Below are 18,129 nucleotides of genomic sequence, written 5' to 3' on the forward strand. Positions count from 1 at the left end.
CTCTAAATAGAAAACATTGGTACTTCTATGTGGATTAATATTAATGACTAATGGAAGATCAATAAATGATCCAAATGTCAAAGGTGACAAACTGGAAAAACTGCAGAGAAAGCAATCTGTATTTTCCAGGCGCTCTTACCTGCCCCCAGATTACACATTTTGTATGTATATGAAAACGTACCTAGTTATAAATACATAGGAACTATACAGTCATGTAATCACACTGATCAATGACAGTCTTTTTTTATTATTATTCTTTATTTTAGGATCAAATGGACTCTTAAAGGTTTTGTAACGGACCCAGGATGCATTGTGGCCAGTTGCACAACCCTTGGCACATCTTACTGTCACGTGTCTGTGTTTTCATACTCTGAACCAGGTATAAAGTTCTTCAGCAACTGCTGCTTTACAGGACTTCCCCGTTTTCAATGTGAGCTTTTTATTATTAACTCTGTTCAGTAGGTTTTGTCTACGTCTTTTTGTCTCTTTATGTATAGTCCCCTGCCACTGAGTATTCTGTTCTCAGTGCTCTGTCACTGTGCATTCTGATCTGTCAGTCCCCTGTCACGGAGTATTCTGCTCTCAGTGCTCTGTCACTGTGCATTTTGATCTGTCAGTCCCCTGTCACCAAGTATTCTACTCTCAGTCCTCTGTCACTGTGCATTTTGATCTATCAGTCCCCTGTCACCAAGTATTCTACTCTCAGTCCTCTGTCACTGTGCATTTTGATCTGTCAGTCCCCTGTCACTGAGTATTCTGCTCTCAGTGCTTTGTCAATGTGCATTCTGATCTGTCATTACCCATTCACTGAGTACTCTGCTCTCAGTCCTCTGTCACTGTGCATTCTGATCTGTCAGTCCCCTGTCACTGAGTATTCTGCTCTCAGTCCTCTGTCACTGTGCATTCTGATCTGTCAGTCCCCTGTCACTGAGTATTCTGCTCTCAGTGCTCTGTCACTGTGCATTCTGATCTGTCAGTCCCCTGTCACTGAGTACTCTGCTCTCAGTCCTCTGTCACTGTGCATTCTGATCTGTCAGCCCCCTTTCACTATACATTATGACTTGTCAGTCCCCTGTCACTGTGCATTCTCTGTCAGGTCCCTGTCATTAAGCATTCTGGGCCATAATTCCCCCATTATGTTAAGGTCTTTGTATCAAGTCTGTTGTAACTTCACTTCTTTTTGCTCTTTTCTGTCACTAAATACCACCTGCTGTCTACCTCTTGCTCTCTATTATGCATCCTGTGCCTGTAGATTATACAGTTGTTGCTTTGCATTTTGCTGTCATTGTCCTGTCATTATGCTGTCATTGTCCTGTCATTATGCATTCTGCTGTCACTGTTCTTTCTTTATGCATCCTGCTGTCATTGTCCTGTCATGATGCTGTCATTGTCCTGTCATTATGCATTCTGCTGTCACTGTTCTTTCTTTATGCATCCTGCTGTTATTGTCCTACCATTATGCTGTCCGTCATTATGTTGAACTTCAATGACTGCACATTCCCTGTCAGTATCATCATATTTTACATCCTTTTTTAGTAGCCCCGTAAGAATATATATATGATTTTATGTTATATGATCAATTTGACTCTTTTGTATCTGTTATTACAGAATATATGAGACTTACCTAACGGACTTTAGAAATATGGAGGTTTGTAACCTGTTTTGTACTATTCTTATCTGTTTTATAAAATTACTGCTCAGCTATGGCTGTTTTACTTAAAATGCACTTCATGCAAGTCAACTTAACAGTGGTGGAAGCTTTGTGTCTGGTCTTATGCATATTCTTAGCCAGTTTTATTACCTCTTTTTATCATGATTATGTTAGCATCAGTAACCTACACACTGTCCATTCTCTTGCCATGACAAGTATGATTGGCTCCCCTGTGCTAGGTCAGTAAGAAGCTCCTGAACTCTGTTTCTGGCTGTGTTGATGATGTTCTGCATGGTCTGGCAAGTTGCAATCCTGACCTGAGGGTCATAGAAGGTCACCGTGTCATACTACGAGCGGACCTCAGTCATGTAAAGGGACGTGTAGCACTTCTGTCTGGAGGAGGCTCTGGACATGAACCAGCACATGCAGGTAATGTCTGCAGAATAATACATGAATATTGCATTATGTTTCTATTTTTCTCTTGATGTTACTGCATACTCTTCAATCTATCAGGATACGTTGGTCAGGGAATGCTCACTGGAGTTATTGCTGGTCCCGTATTCACATCACCGCCAGTTGGAAGCATTGTAGCTGCAGTCAGAACGGTGGCCCTTGCTGGAGCAGGTACTACTATCCTGTTTTGTCTGTCTTATCTTTCTCTATTGTCTTACTGTGCTGAAACAGCAAAATACAGATACAAAAATATTTATGTATATATATATATATATTATTATTATTTATTTTTTACCTACCATAGAATTTCTCTCCAATCCTGAGATTTACACAGTTCTGCCACACAGTCCTGGCAGGGCAGGAATCCTGCTTTTTGTCTGCTGCAATTAAGCTACACTTACAGGTCTAGTCCCTGCCTGCAGTCTGTGACTGGACAGTGATATGAGAAGCAGCAGACTGATGAGCTTATCTCTCTATTGCTCCGCTCTTTCCTCCTACCAGGTCGTTCCTTGTTAGCACATGAGCTGCAGCATAGCTGATTGGCTCCTTGTGCTGCTTCCTTCTCGCCTATTGTGAGCAATGCTATACAGGGACTTCAAGAAGCTGATACCAAGTCAAATTCAGGGACTTGCATGGCTTGCATTAAAAACAAATACATTAAATTGTGAATTAATGAATGCAGAGCGGCATTATTATGTGACTTTTGTGTTTGTGTGGAGCTCTGTGCCATATGTATATATACGGCAGCATGGAGGTGGGCTTTACTTAACACCCACATATATACATCTTTTGCGCTGGAACTGGGCTCAACCTCACACCCCCCAGCACCCTGACCGTGTTGTCACTTGGAGCTCCAGTCAAATTGGGATTGGGATTGGGAGTTAAGGTGCCCATACACTGCACGAAATCCCGCAACAAAAGTCTTGCGAGGGTTGTAAAGTGTATGGGCACCTTTAGAAGGACAGGCTCCTGATCACCTGATCACTGTGACAGGCAATCACAGTTAGTACATGATTGGGAAGCCCATGTAGCACCTCCAGCTTAGATAACTATGAAAGGGTTGGTCAAAGCCAATGGTAAGAGGCTGATATTTGCTTTTAATAGTTGTGTTTTTATTTTTCTAAATTGTACAGTACCTGTTGGATATCAGTGTCCTAATGTGTCTCCTCCATTCCTCTTCTCCCTCCAAGCCGGTGTGCTGCTCCTGGTGAAGAATTACACAGGTGATCGCCTAAACTTTGGCTTGGCTCTAGAACGCGCACGTGGGGAAGGTATCGAAGTGGAGATGGTAGTGATCGCAGATGACTGCGCTTTCATCTCACCGAGCAAAGCCGGAAGGCGTGGCCTGTGTGGAATTGTCTTGATTCATAAGGTTAGAAGAACCACTCAAATTGTTCAGTGCACAGTGACAGCAGACAGGTTAGGTTGAACTCGATGGACTGTGTCTTTTTTCAACCTCTGTAACGTACAATTATATGCTGGGCCGGAGTGGTGCACAAGTTGTTGCACAATTATATGTACCCTCTCTACCCTTGTAAATAGGAACAGTGTAATAGTTTATTCGAGATTAGCATGTTATGTTTTGGAGGGAGCATACACCCCATTTGGGAGCAAATTTTGGCATTACGTTTTTCTGTTGTTCATTTAGATAGCTGGAGCTCTAGCAGAAGAAGGAAAAAGTTTACACGAAATCGCTTCATTTGTCAGACAAGCTGCAACTGGAATTGGTGAGCAAAACAACATACTTCCCGTCACTTCTCTAATGGAACAGCTGCACCTGGTTCATCATCGAGGTTCAGCAATGAAATTATCATTAAAAACATTTTGCTATTAAGGCCTCATTCACACTGCTAAGAGCCGGCCCGTGCAGATCCTTGCGACTTGCACAGCCGTATCGGGCTGCTCCCAGGAAGAACAGGTGCGTGTGATTGTACGCAGCAGCCTGTTCTTCTCTATGTGAGTATGCGGCCGTAAGCTCACCCAAGCTGCACATCCGTGTGGGTGTCCGTACTCTGATGCAGACAGGATGGATCTTGTCTGCGTCCAAGCACGGACACCCGCACGGATGTGCAGTTTGTGTGAGCGTACGGCCGCCTACACCCATAGAGAAGAACAGGCTGCTGCGTATAATCACACGCAGCACCTGCCCTTCCCGATACGTGCCGGCTCTTAGCAGTGTGAAAGAGGCCTTCGGGTGTAGATTTTTTCTAAATGTACACTGTAAAAAAGTTTTGGCTAGTGTAGGGAAGGATCAGACCTCCTGTCAGGTTTTTAGTGCTATTCAGAGCTTCAGTACAGAGATTTATGTTTACTTCTGACCTGCTGACAACGTTTTCACTAGACAGAAACTAAGGGAAAATCTGCAGCTGGAACCCAGGCAAAATGAAACATTTAGCATTCCCCTACTCTACTAAAAAAAAGTGTTTCTATTTCTGTCTGTGTTGGAGAGTTACCCTCACGCCTGTCTTGTAAAATGTCAGCAGTAAAGGAAGTGAGGGTAGATCTCTCTGACTGCACTCTGGAGTGCAGTAAAAACCTGACCAGAGCGACAACCCTTCACCACTCTAAAGATAAATGTTTTAGCTGGATATACAATTTTGAAGTGAATTGCTTCCTATTATTTTAGATTTAAAGAAGAACTCCGGGCAACATTTTTATTAACCCTTGCAGTGGAGCTACCCTGGCTCTGCAAGGGTTAAATGCTCGTTTATGTGTAGGTGCTTAAAAAAAAGTTTTCGTTGAGCCAGCGCCCTGACTCTCTAGTCACTGAAACCTATCTCCTTCTGCGGTGCAGCATATACACAGTGTATAGAACATGATTATATGTGGGATCTTAGACCACTGCAGTGGAGGGAAAGGGAGGCTGGAAGGACCAGTCTAAGAACAAGCTGACTTTGCGGTTCAGGTGAGTATAACTTTTTTTTTTTTTTTTTAGCCCTTAGACAAAAAGGGCAGTTATTTCTTCCAGTGTGGGGGAAGCTCTACTGCAGGGGTTAATTGGTTTTGCCCAGAGTTCTTCTTTAAAAAGTATTTTGTCCTGTGCATCAGAAAATGTTTATAGGTCACATAATCTCAGCTAAATGAAGTGGGAACTGACCTAGGTTGCCTAAAGAGCCACTATGGGTGACTGAGTTTCTGCAGCATAGGTATGTACTGCAGGGATTTATTTTACACAATTTGCATTAAACGTATATTGTTTATTATAGAAGGGGACAAATGGGGTAGGATGTTTTTTTCATAAAATACATGCCTGAAATAGACTTTTCTCTTTTCTTCATGTTAAATCTGCTGTACCCAATATGTGTCACAAGGTGGTGCTGCAGCACCGATACCAGAGCTAGCATGAACTATGAGACATCTTATACCATATGAGTTGTATTCTATTAGCAGCCATTGTAATATAGCAAAGACCTACATTGTGCTTCATGCCAGTTATTTGCTCTCAGTCACTCACTCCTCTGTTATTCTAGGTACACTGGGTGTCAGTCTATCTCCATGCAGTGTGCCAGGTTCAGGACCTACATTTCAGCTTGCATCTGATGAGTTTGAATTGGGCTTAGGTAAGAAAATACTTGCCATTAATATTTTCAGGGGGATGGGGTTATGCTTTTGGGAACACACAAATGGGTTGATTTATGGGAGTTGGAGACTGGGTAAACGTTTAAAATGGAAAACAAAGAGTGCATATAGGAAACTCTGAAGGGAATTTATCAAAACCTTTGTGTAACTAGAATACCCTTGTTAAGAGCTAAGTGAACCTTTAACAAAGGAAATAAAACGGACCTTTACACTCAAAAATCAAATTCTACCATTGCATCCCTCTGTGTATGATGATAAATAATAACATAGACATGTCAGGTGTAAAATGCTGTGATTATGAAATACTTACACTTGCAGAGCATTCACTTCCTGCTTTTAAAGGGCAAAATGACTTCAGCTTGCCAAAGCAATCCACACTGGGTTTGCCTTGTCATCAGCAGAGCATTGCTGGGAAATCTCATCTGTAATCTCATGAGATCTCAGGGAAAGGCATTTTCCTCCCCATAGATGATGTGCATGGTCACATGTCCTACACATGTCTAGTCACAAATCCAGGAAATAAAAGGAGAGCTATTAATCTGCCTTAGTTAACATGGCCACTGGGAAAAGAAAACGGCAATAAGATATGCAAAGAATACAAAGCCGGCAATTATCTAGAACAGGGGTGCCCACAATTTTTCGTCTGGAGATCTACTTTTCACATGACGAGGTCAATGAGATCTACCAATGAAAAAACACGTGCGTTCAGGGGCATGGCGGTGCATAGAAGTAAATGGCATGGCAGCCATGCCCCCCGCCAGCAGAGCGCTCGCCGCGCACCCGGAACACAGGCACATTAGTGCCTGCATTCCGTTCTAGTGCAATCTGCAAAAATGCTGCAAGCCGGATGGAATTTCTTTGCGTTCTAGAGGCCGAACTCTCTGGAACGCACTTAGTGGTGCAAACTGGCCCTCTCTCTTGGCCGTCTCTTCTCTCTCTTCGCTCTCTCCCGTTTCTATCTGCTATCTCTATCTGCCGACGTTGCACACAGGGAGAGGTGTCCCACCCCTTCCCGTCTGACACATTCAGACGCACTAGCACCGCGGGAGGGAGCTCAGGTCAGTGAGCTGATCGCGATCTACCAGTGTTTGCTTTGCGATCTACCTAATGGGCACCCTTGATCTAGAAGTATGTGATTGTAGATTGTCATTACTAAACATTTCTAAAGGTGTGTTTGTTGTTATTTTACAGATTTGGGTAAAGGTCCTATTTAATTAGCTGTTCTCCCTAGTTCAGCTAATAGAATTTCTTGTTTAAATATATATTTATTCATGTCTATTTTGAATTTGTGCCTTGGGTTTTGTCTGTGCAGGTATACATGGCGAGGCCGGGGTACAAAGATACAAGGTCTGTACAATAAATGTCTGAACCTCTATCCTGTTTTTATGTGATCATTATATAGGAATTGTTAATAATTAAAGTGCACCTTAAGCCAAGACTATTTTTTTTAGTTTGGGCTGCTTGTGGAGTACTTCAACACTGAGAATGTTTTTGATTACGGTCTGGATCTCCATGGTTATCTGCCAGATGTCAGACAGAGCAGGACATGAGGGAAAATCTCCCCACTAGCTGAATTTGGATTTTAAAACTTACTGGTGCAGTATGTTCAGAGAAAACTATAATGCATATCAGTACTGTTGTAACATTTACCTAGAAATCATATTTGGGGAGGCTTGTCTGTTTTTACTTGTTTTCTGTTCTGCAGCATTATTATTAGTTTTCATATCCAGAGATTGCTTTCTCTACTGGTCACCTGTATATCAGAGATGGCATTAGCATTCACTGCTTTAAGTGCATCTAAATGTTGTCATCTGGTGATTCTGCTAGTAATGCACTTCCTATCCTAGAGTGACAACAGCCACTCACAGCATTGAAGGTGCGGCGTTGTTACCCTAATACAGAAAGTGTTTTAGGACTACAGAACACCTCCTTCTCAATAACATAGTGGGACGTTTTCTGTAGTCCACAGAAGAGAATTGGGCAGGGTGATAGCACTGCTTGGTATTGCAGCAGAGTGAATAGGTATTTATTCGCTCACTGGATTTCTGGCACGATGGACAGGTATTTTTCTGTTCTTGCAGAGTTTCTTTTGCTCAGACATACACTTTAATGATGGTATGTCCTTATAGATGGTATGTCTGAGCAAAGGAAGTTAGGCCTGACCCATAGGTTTGCAGTGAGAAAGGGGAGCCTTGAAATGCAATAATTGTGTAGTACTATTAGGCAGAGCCTGCATTTATAATGGTCAATGAATGTGGCTGCCTCCACATTCATTTATTAATAAATGTACACAGAAACAAGGTTAAAACACTCATGTATAAGATTGTTTACATAAAGATGCTCCATTTTCATATATATATATTTGCATGGAAACAAAGAAAACGTATCATGCTAAATTGAGGTTGTTTGTTGCTGCACCATTACTTTATCTTTCTTTAATAGATGATGTCTTGTGATGAGGTTGTAAAGATTATGATAGATCACATGACCAATGAAACCAGCAAATCAAGAGTGGTTTTGCAGCCAGGTGAGTATGAGCAATGAGCTAGCTTTGTATTGTACTCTCACAACTATGAGCACTCAGTATCTGAAGAACTATATTAAGAACCTTATCTTTGACTCTGTAGATTCAGATTATTAATATCACTGCAGAGAGGTAGTGTCTTATTGAACATGTTTTCCCAAGTCGTCTCCCAGGGCAGCACGGATTCCCCTCAGATGCTGCCCTGGAAGATTCCTGGAAACAAAGTTAACAGGTACTTAACTCATGTTTTCTGTGCTATGATTATTTAGTAATGGCTTGAAAACCAAGTATGTATGACCAGTAAAGACAACACTGCATTTGCTTAAGTTAAAGTGGACCATGCGGTAAAATGCAAGGTTTGTTTATACTGTCCAGGCCCTCTCCCTTGTTAAACTCACCTGGTGTTAGAAGCTGTAAAGGAAAACGTTGCCTGTGCATGTTGTAAAGTAACCACCACCCCAAGCTCGCTCCCATGACGAACTACAGTCTCATATTTAGTTTACTGATTTGTATTGCGATTGTAGTCCATCATGGGAGCGAGCGTGGAGCGGTGGCTACTTTACAACACACACAGGGACCATGGGGAACAAAAGTAGCCACCACCCAGAAGGAAGGACAGTGTCAGCACCAATTCAGAGATGATTTGAGGATCTACAGCCGAGTGATACACAAATAAGATACATTGCTGGTAATAGTTAAGGTACTTGAAGGCATTTTTAAGGTTTAACACCTGAGTTTAGTGTCACTTTAAGTTATGTTATATGAATTAGAACGTGTAACAAATATAAATTAGGTTATCCCAGTTTGGCTACAAAAATACACTTTACAGTTTTACAGTCTTTTTAAAGTATAACGCTAGCTAAAACCTTTTTTTTTCTATTTTTTGATAGGGTGGAGAAGAGTTGGGTTTTTTTGTGCTACCCATGTTCCCTTTGGGGAGATCTAACTTGTCCACACCATTGTCCCCAGGACATCTTCCAGTGGTGGAGACTGTTAGAAGTGGCATTTTCCTTTTTTTGGGTATATTGCCACTTCCTGTTGTGTCTCTTGGTACAGGAAGATTTGAGAAATCTCCCTGCTGGGGCACAAAGAGAGATTAAAAATTCACAATCCACGACAAAAGAAGACTGCAGTTATAGTTTAAGGCACATGGTACTTTTTATTCTTTGCAGACAGGACGATGAACCACAAATAAAAATGTGTAGGGCATCTTTCCACTATGTAATAGACGGAAACAGTAAACAGTTAAGTGTCTTCTAATGTTGTGGAGGCTCTCACACTGATTTTGTTTTGTTTATAAAGTGGCTTAGTGGTTAGCACTTCTGCCTTGCAGCACTGGGGGTCACCAGTTCAAATACCAGTCAGGATACTATCTGCAAGGAGTTTGCATGTGTCCCCTGGGCTTGACTGGGTACTCCAGTTTCCTCCCACACTCTAAAGACATGCTAGAAGGTTATATGGTTCCTTTGTAAAGTGGTCCTGTATATATGCATGTGAGATAGGGACCTTAGATTGTAAGCTCCTTGAGGGCAGGCACTGATGTGAATGTGCAACTATGTAAAGCGCTGCACTGTCAGGTATAAATACTTGTAATAAATAAATTATGCTCAAATAAAGATAATACAAAATATCTGTGTGCATTTAGTCTTTAATATTCATTTGTATCTTTCCAGGTGACTCGGTTATCATAATTGTAAATAATTTGGGAGGCTTATCCTGTCTGGAGTTGCAGATTGTAGCCAGTACAGTTGTGCGTCTACTGGGTTAGTAAAATAAATATTTAATCTATACTGGGATCACACCCTTCCAGTAAACTAATTCCACAACTCTTTTTGACGTTGAGTCTTACTTTTTAGAAAGTCAGGGACTGCGGATACAACGGGCAATCACTGGATCTTTCATGACTGCCCTTGAAATGAGTGGCGTCTCTCTCACCATCATGAAGACGACAGCAGAGCTTGTGCGACTCTTTGGTAATAACAGGAATCTCTGTGCATGTAGTTAGCATTGCTTATAGTCCCAGAGTGATAAAGTTCTTCTGCCTCATCTAATGTTTTCATTCCCCTTTTTGCACTGTTCTTATTTAGATAAAGTTACATCTGCTCCTGCATGGCCTCGTATCCCATGTGTTCAAGTGACAGGTCAGACCCGGACTATTCAGTGTGCTCCTGAAAATACTCAGCCTGAAAGAGCAGAGCCTGGTGGTGTGTAAATCTATGCCTGTTTTGTGTTTAAAGTGGAACCATGTATGCAGTCTGCGTGTACACATACAGAATTTAGAATAATGGATATATACACATATGGATACGTAGCAAAGAAAGCTATGATGTTACTGGACTCCTTAGTAAATTTTCTACAGTTCTATATGGAGAATGCACTCCACCAAAAAGAATCAGGATGTTTGGCTGACTAAAGACCTGCTTGTCATGCCAAACTTACAAAACCAGTTACAGTCTGACCATACAATGTTGTTACTAGGGATGCACCGATACCGATACTAGTATCGGTGCCGATGGCGAGTATTTTGGTGAGTACTCATACTCGCCCAAATGCTCCGATGCCTAGCCCGATACTTCTGGTATAAGGAAGCCGGGCAGCAAGTCATTACACGCTGCCCGGCTTCCTGATTGGCTGGGAAGCCGGCTCCCTCGTCACAAGTGACGAGCGAGCATGGAGCCAGCTTCCCGGCAAATCAGAAAGCCAGGCAGCGTGTAATGACTCGATGCCCGGCTTCTTGAATGGTTGGGAAGTTGGCCAATCAGGAAGCCGGGCGCCCTGTAATGACCGGGTTTATGCTCTCACCTCATGACGATGGTGTATGGAGCCGGCTTCCCGGGCCAATCAGGAAGCCGGGTGCTGCGTCATTACACAGGCTCCATGCTTTCTTGTCACCTAGTGATGAGAAGCATGGGGACGGCTTCCCTGCTAATCCGGAAGCCGGGTGGCTAGCCCTTACACGCCGCCCGGCTTCCCAGCTAATCAGGAAGCCAGGTGGCGAGTCAATACACGGCGCCTGGCTTCCTTAATGGGACTTTCGGTGGCGGCGAGTACAGAAAAAAAAATATCAGTACTTGATATCGAAATACCGGTATCAGTGCATCCCTAGCTTTTACAATCACATTTAGATTTACCAAAACTATGCAATATAAGCATTTCCCTAAACCATGAAATCAACTTGTGTTCAATCAAGCATGCCCTTCCACTACATTGTTGTTGGTAGATCTAAAGGAGATTGTATAGGCCTGGTGAGCTTAAAGCCAACCCCCATGTAAAAATGATAATTTACACATTGCGCTGGGTGTGTAAATTATCATTGAAAAGCTGTATGTTATGCAGGTATACAAATCTTACCTTGCTGCATGCAGTTTCCTATAAATAACTCTTGGCTTCCGGGTGCTGAAGAGAATTAGAGATGCAACTCAAGCAGCAAAGTCCTCCAGTTGCATCCCCACTCCTGCACACTACATGCCCATTCACAAAATGTATTTTTGCTCAAAGAATAAAAGACCTACTGTGATTGGAGGAGGAGAGGAGGGGGTGGGGATGGTCATAGAAAAGCCTCATTGAGGGATTTAACCCTGCCTATTCTTTCCAAAACTATTTCAGTGTTTTAGGTGAAGCAACCTATTAAGACCCAAAAACACTGATCATGACAAAAGTCTGTGTTGATGTTTTTCTGCATTGCCATCTCATTTTGCTGTTCATTATCACTACAATGTCTGTAGTAGCAAAGTATTACGCCTTACACTGCTACTAAAATACTCATTATACATGTATGTGTGCTAGCCATGTATGTGCAGGTCTACCAGCGTGTGCTGAAACGTGTGTGCAGCTCCCTACTGGCTCTGAAGGATGAGCTGAATGATTTAGACCGTGCTGCTGGGGATGGCGATTGCGGGAACACACATGCGCGGGCAGCGCACGGTGGGTATTGCCATATAACGCAGATTTGTTGTATAGTTTTCGGAATACATATTGTTGAATTGTGGAATCTTTTCAGCCATCAGTGAGTGGATAAGCAGCGGGAATCTGCCCTCCCAGCCATCACGCTTCCTTGCTGCATTGTCAAACGTATTGTTGGAGAAGATGGGGGGCACTTCTGGTGCGGTAAGAGCATTAAGTAGGAATGGAGAAAGATTTGGGGGTCACTGTAGACCATAAACTCAATAATAGAAAGGACACTTAAAGGGTTATTAAACCCTCATTTGTTTTTGCATATACCGTATCTTCAGCTAGCAAGCAGTAGATATATGCAAAACGATTAAGAAAAGAAAAAAAGTTTTTTTTTAAGCAAATATTAGAGCACGTCGGATGGAGGTGACAGAGACGGGAGGGCACTAAGTACCACCTAGAAAGCACCTTTGCAGGATAACACACCCTTAGGGTGCTATGGCTGACACTGTATTTTGTTTCCTTCACACAAATTGTATATGCCACAGCAAATACATTTAGTTTTTTTAAATAAGTAACCTTATTAGTGAAAATTGTGTATTTTGAAGATGTGAAATTCTATATTTTATTATACATGCAGATGTGTATTTACTTATATGTCATTTGTTTTTCTTTTAGCTGTATAGTCTATTCCTGATGGCAGCAGCTAGGCCCTTGGAGAATGAATCTGGAGCAGGTGCCTGGGCAGCTGCAATGGATGCTGGGATTGAGGCCATGAAGAGGTAAAGGTCAAAGGGACAGTAGTCTGTGTGTGTGTCAGAGTCATGGTTTGTGGGCTTTAATAAAAAGCTGAAAGTACTGTAGACATTACATCATCCTGATCCACCATCCAATTTGTCAGGCAGCTGTGGGGCGTCAAAGGCCTTAGTAACAACTATCTCGCTGTGTTTCATGGAAGGGGGCTAATGGGTGGCTTTTAATGTCTTTTTTTTGTTGGTATAAGGGCCTGTTCACATGAGATCAGGTCCTGATCAGGTGCTGATCAGCAGACGTGGAGCTGCTGATGCAGTGCGTTTTTGATGCGTTTTTGACGCGTTTTCGGTCCGGATGCTGACAGTTCTTTTTTTTTTTTTTAGCCAAGGGGCTGTCAGTATGCAGATTCAGCCTCTGAGGTCACTTTTTTCCTTAGCTTTTTCCTTCGCTGCATTGCGTTGCGTTTCCGTTCCGCTTTGGTTGCGTTTCGTGCGCGTTCGTGCGTTTCCGGACCGGACAAAATGTGACATGCAGTATTTTTTCTGTCGTAAGCTGAATGGACTGCGCACGTGAGAACTGTAGCCCATAAAACACATAGCGATACATTGGGATGCATTTTGAGTGCAGCAGGGTACGGATCCGGTCAGCACACAAAACGGAAGTCGTGTGAACAGGCCCTCAATGATTATGGTTTCCACTCCTCCAACCCATATGTTATAGAGAACTTCTAGCTCTTCCTGATATGTAAGTGCGCGTAGGCATTCCTGTGCCCACAGCCTTATATCTGCGTCCTCCCGTCACCCTAGGCTCAGTATACCGCGAGCTGTAGCTCGCGGTATACTGAGACGCCGCAGTATATACCTTCAGTGTATATACCTTCTGCTGCATGACACTGCTGCCAAGTCTATTTGGTCCCATATCTGACATACACTGAGTGGCCAGATTATTATGACCACCCCATCAGCACTTCGTTGGGCCACCTTTTGCCTTCAATACTGCGTCGATTCTTCTTGGCATTTACTCCACGATATGTTGAAAGGTGATGCGAGGAATCTGACACTGCACAGTTGCCCTTCTGTTGTCTTGTACCAGTCTTGCCACTCTCCGTTCTGCCCTAACATTGACTAGTCGCTGACGGCCACAACTCACACGTTCAGACCCAGATTTTCGGCTGACAGTCCAGTCTTTAAACACTTTAACAATGAGCCCCTCTTGAACATTTAACGAATTCTGCTGTTTTGCCGATACTCGCTCCCTGGCTCCGAGCGCCAACAATCATCCCACGTTCAAAGGCTGTTAAATCGCATTGTTTACCCAAATCTTCAGAAAACAGATCACTTCTACTGTTGTGGTAAACAACCTGTTTCCCTATTTATAATGCTCTGGCCCTCTAGCAACTTCAGCACGAAATTATAGCTAATTTCCCTACAAACGTCAGGTGGTCATAATAATCTGCCCACTCAGTGTATATGCACAAGTCAAAGGATCAATAAAAAGAACTTTGCAGTGTCAGTGCTAAAACAAACTTTGATATTCAGGTCAACAAGTGCCACCCTGCGAGTCTTCTTTCCTATAAAGACTTTTGCCCTGTAAGTTTTAAAGACTGGGCAAAATGTGCCAAAGGCAGGAGGACCTGAATATTTTTTTTAACATTGACAGGTCAGTGCACGGCTTCTTTGCACTTTTGATTCAGGTCTGATTGCAGAGAATGAATTCTGTCTGTGTCCTAACCTTAGTGCATGGTGTATACACAACTTTGTACAGGACAGCTAGCACCACAGGATATAGACATGGCTCTTTCTCTTTAACAAACGTAGACTTGCTCTGCAACATATATGCTATAGTCTAGAACAGGGGTGCCCACAATTTTTGTGTTAAGATCTACTTTTCTAATGACATCGCTCTCTTGGCTGTCTCTCCTTGCTCATCCTCCTGGCTATCTCTCCTCTCTCTCCTGGCTGTCTCTCCTTGCGCTCTCTCCTGGCTATCTCTCCTCGCTCTCCTGGCTGTCTCTCCTTGCTCATCCTCCTGGCTATCTCTCCTCTCTGTCCTGGGTGTCTCTCCTTGCTCATCCTTCTGGCTATCTCTCCTGGATGTCTCTCCTTGCTCATCCTCCTGGCTATGTCTCCTCTCTCTCCTGGCTATCTCTCCTCTCTCTCCTGGCTGTCTTTCCTCGCTCTCTCTCCTGGTTCTCTCTCTTCGCTCTCCTGGCTGTCTCTCCTTGCTCATCCTCCTGGCTATCTCTCCTCTCTCTCCTGGGTGTCTTTCCTCGCTCTCTCTCCTGGTTGTCTCTCCTCTCTCTCTCTTGGCTGTCTCTCCTTGCCCTCTCCCCTGGCTGTCTCTCTCTCTCTCACCCTTGGCTGTCTCTCCCCGCACTCTCTCCTGGCTCACCTTGATGTATGTTGCAAACAGTGCAGTGCAACAGGCTGTGTAAGCTAATATTCCTTGATGTAATACATAGCACTACAACCACCAGTATCCACCAGAATGGTGTCAGGGAGCTTGGTTCAGCAGACTCAGGCTAATAGGTAATCATGTGTGCACAGCTAAATAAATATACCAACATGGAATAAAGGGGCCGCCATTCACACCCTTCATGATCTACCAGCATCAGCTTTGAGAGCTACTGGTAGATCACGATCTACCTAATGGGCACCCCTGCTCTAGAATAATAGATGACCTACAGTACACACCTACAGAAACTGATTAGTTCATCTTTCTGTACCCACTTAGATATGGTGGAGCAGAGGTTGGAGACAGGACAATGGTAAGTACCTGTTCAGCTCCTTTTATATCTGTCTATTTCACTGAAGATCTTACATAATATAGCTTGTATTGTAGCTGGACTCTCTGTGTGCTGCGAACAATGTCCTCAAATCACTCAAAGACCCTGGCTCTGATGTAATGGAGATCCTCGACAGTGCAGTGAAGGTAACGTTGATTAGCAGGCGTATTGTATGTGTGAGAACAATCTCTGGTAATGTATTGCGGTCACCTAATGACAGACTCTTTATAGAGGGCCTCTGATGCTGCAGAAGACACAAAACACATGACAGCTGGAGCAGGCAGGGCCAGTTACATCGGATCTTCCACTCTCACCCGGCCGGATCCTGGAGCCAAAGCTGCTGCCGCCATCTTGAAGGCTATATGGGAGGGGTTAAAGGAAAATGCTTAAAATATGGCTTGATTGACATATTGCAGTTTGCCTTTTAAAGGAAGTAGTTAAAGTGTTTTCTGCTTTCCATACAGATTTATCCAGTTCTCCCTTTCATATGTAATAGTTATTCAACTCTTGCCAAAGATTTTTGCTTGGTATTAGAGTGGAAAGAGTTAGAACATTGGCCTGGCTTTCTTTATGTGACCCTAGTTAATTAGAGAGAAGTCCTTTTTGCTGCGGTGACCTCTCCCAGACCATTGACCAATTAATACGGTATCTGGTAATAATGTTAATAGAAGAAATCATGTGGGCAATTGCTATGCACATACAAGCGGGTCCCAAGGTTACAGAAAATTGAGGACTTCCTGCTACATATATCATCTCAAAGTTGATTTAAAGGAGAGTTCTCTGTTCTTTAATTGTGTTCCTGCTTCAGAACTTTTATTTGCTTCTCTTTAAAAGTAACATCAACGCAAATCAAATGGAGAGCCAAATATTTCCACCCTTAGTAGGCGTTCCATCAGGGAACAATTGATTTGTTTTGATGCTGCTTTAATAAGTAACAAATTACAGGTCGTAATGTTTGATGTGTGGACCTACACGTCAAATATTACCTGGTGTATTCCTATCATTTGGTTTAGGATGCAACATACATTTTACTGTGCAGCAGTCTGGGAATTCTTCTCTAAGTACGAATATTTTATCTGTAATTTCTAATAAGAACCAAATGGACCAAACTGTGCAATTCAAGCTCATAACATCAGCCATTGTGATCTATTCTGTTACATTCCTGACATTATTCCAATCAATAAACATGATGAAATGTGATGTTGTTGTGATTATTTCACAGGAGGAAATATGTATGAATGGAGATATTTTCATTACACATCTGTGATTTATATTATACATCCAAACACTGCAACCAGATTTCCCTGTAATATATTTTTTAGTACCTATTAGAGGGGAGCTAGAGATGTTATCAGTGAATTTACTGTATTTTACTATATATATATATATATATATTCATTTCTTTATTTATCGTGACACAAGATTTAAGGGGTACACCTAAAATGGGTGTTCCCCTCATAGAGGAGGCAAATCATAGTTTTCTATTTCTATTCTGACAACAACTCAGAATTTTTGATTTCCCCTCACTTCCAGTCCCAGTGAGTGGTCACCAGGTCAAATGAGAAGGTGAATTTCTGTAGTGGTGGACGGACATCACAATAAAAATGTGACAGGGGTTCTATCCCCTCACCATTCTAAACTTTACATCCATTTGAAAAATACAGTAACCAAAACAAATGCCTGGTGACTGGCAATAGATCAGTTGCTGGTTTAGTGGTATCCTTTTTGGCAACAACATGACCATTCACTATACAATCTGATTGTATAACCCCAATTCCAAAAAAGTTGGGTATAAAATCTACATAAAAACAGAATTGCAATTATTTGCAAATCTCATAAACTCATGTTTCCTTTTTTCTATCGTGAATAAAATATATCAAATGTTTAAACTGAGAAAATGTACCATTTTAAGAAACAAATGGCAGCAACACTTCTCCAAAAAGTTGGGACAGGGCAACAAAATGCTGGCAAAGTAAGTCCAGCGCTTTCGGGACCCGGCAGCTGAGGCTGCCAGATTCAGTACAGCCCAGCACGCCTGTCTGTTATGGGGGGGGGCAGCATTTTTGCTGCCCCCCCCTAGAAAGTGCCGCCCAAGGCAAACGCCTTGTTTGCCTTACAGCTGATACGCCTCTGTCTACCATTGGATATGTAGTGCAAGGGCCTGTCTGACTTTATGGATTGTTTAGGTGTCCTGTTATTAAACAGATTTGATAAATCTAAAACTGGTCATACACTGTGTGAATTTCGGCCAATTCTTCATGAACCGAAATTCATACAGTGGGTGCCACTGTCAGCACCCTTCCGGCCGACATCCTACGATCAAAAGATTGAAGGTGTCAATTGTAAAATCTTTGAATGGACTCTCCTGTGTCTGATCCATACACACACACACATCTGATCCATAGGAACCCTGAAAAAAATGTATTCTCACTCAGCTCCCAGAAGAAGCCAGCAAAGATGTGATAGCCCCATAGACGAACAACGTCTGATAAT

At 42.7% G+C, this 18,129-nt stretch overlaps 1 protein-coding gene across 1 annotated transcript; it reads left to right on the forward strand.

Annotated features, from left to right (window-relative positions):
- The first annotated feature begins 1,615 nt into the window (after positions 1–1,615).
- Positions 1,616–16,060, forward strand: TKFC (triokinase and FMN cyclase). The gene is made up of 17 exons (XM_018565169.1): positions 1,616–1,648; positions 1,891–2,080; positions 2,165–2,275; positions 3,295–3,476; positions 3,753–3,831; positions 5,575–5,664; positions 6,996–7,030; positions 8,126–8,210; positions 9,881–9,970; positions 10,064–10,180; positions 10,295–10,411; positions 11,994–12,131; positions 12,208–12,314; positions 12,777–12,880; positions 15,585–15,618; positions 15,693–15,782; positions 15,868–16,060. Exons 1-17 carry the CDS (start codon positions 1,643–1,645, stop codon positions 16,024–16,026), a joined length of 1,734 nt encoding a protein of 577 aa, XP_018420671.1. The 5' UTR covers positions 1,616–1,642; the 3' UTR covers positions 16,027–16,060.
- The last annotated feature ends 2,069 nt before the right edge of the window (positions 16,061–18,129 follow it).

Source organism: Nanorana parkeri, unplaced genomic scaffold, assembly GCF_000935625.1.
Source record: "Nanorana parkeri isolate BGI_ZX_2015 unplaced genomic scaffold, ASM93562v1 scaffold820, whole genome shotgun sequence".
Lineage (NCBI taxonomy): Eukaryota > Metazoa > Chordata > Amphibia > Anura > Dicroglossidae > Nanorana > Nanorana parkeri.

Coding starts and splice junctions, on each gene's coding strand:
- TKFC (XM_018565169.1), top strand. Junction 10,181..10,294: donor AGAGCTTGTGCGACTCTTTG/GTAATAACAGGA, acceptor GTTCTTATTTAG/ATAAAGTTACATCTGCTCCT. Junction 12,315..12,776: donor TGGGGGGCACTTCTGGTGCG/GTAAGAGCATTA, acceptor TTTTTCTTTTAG/CTGTATAGTCTATTCCTGAT.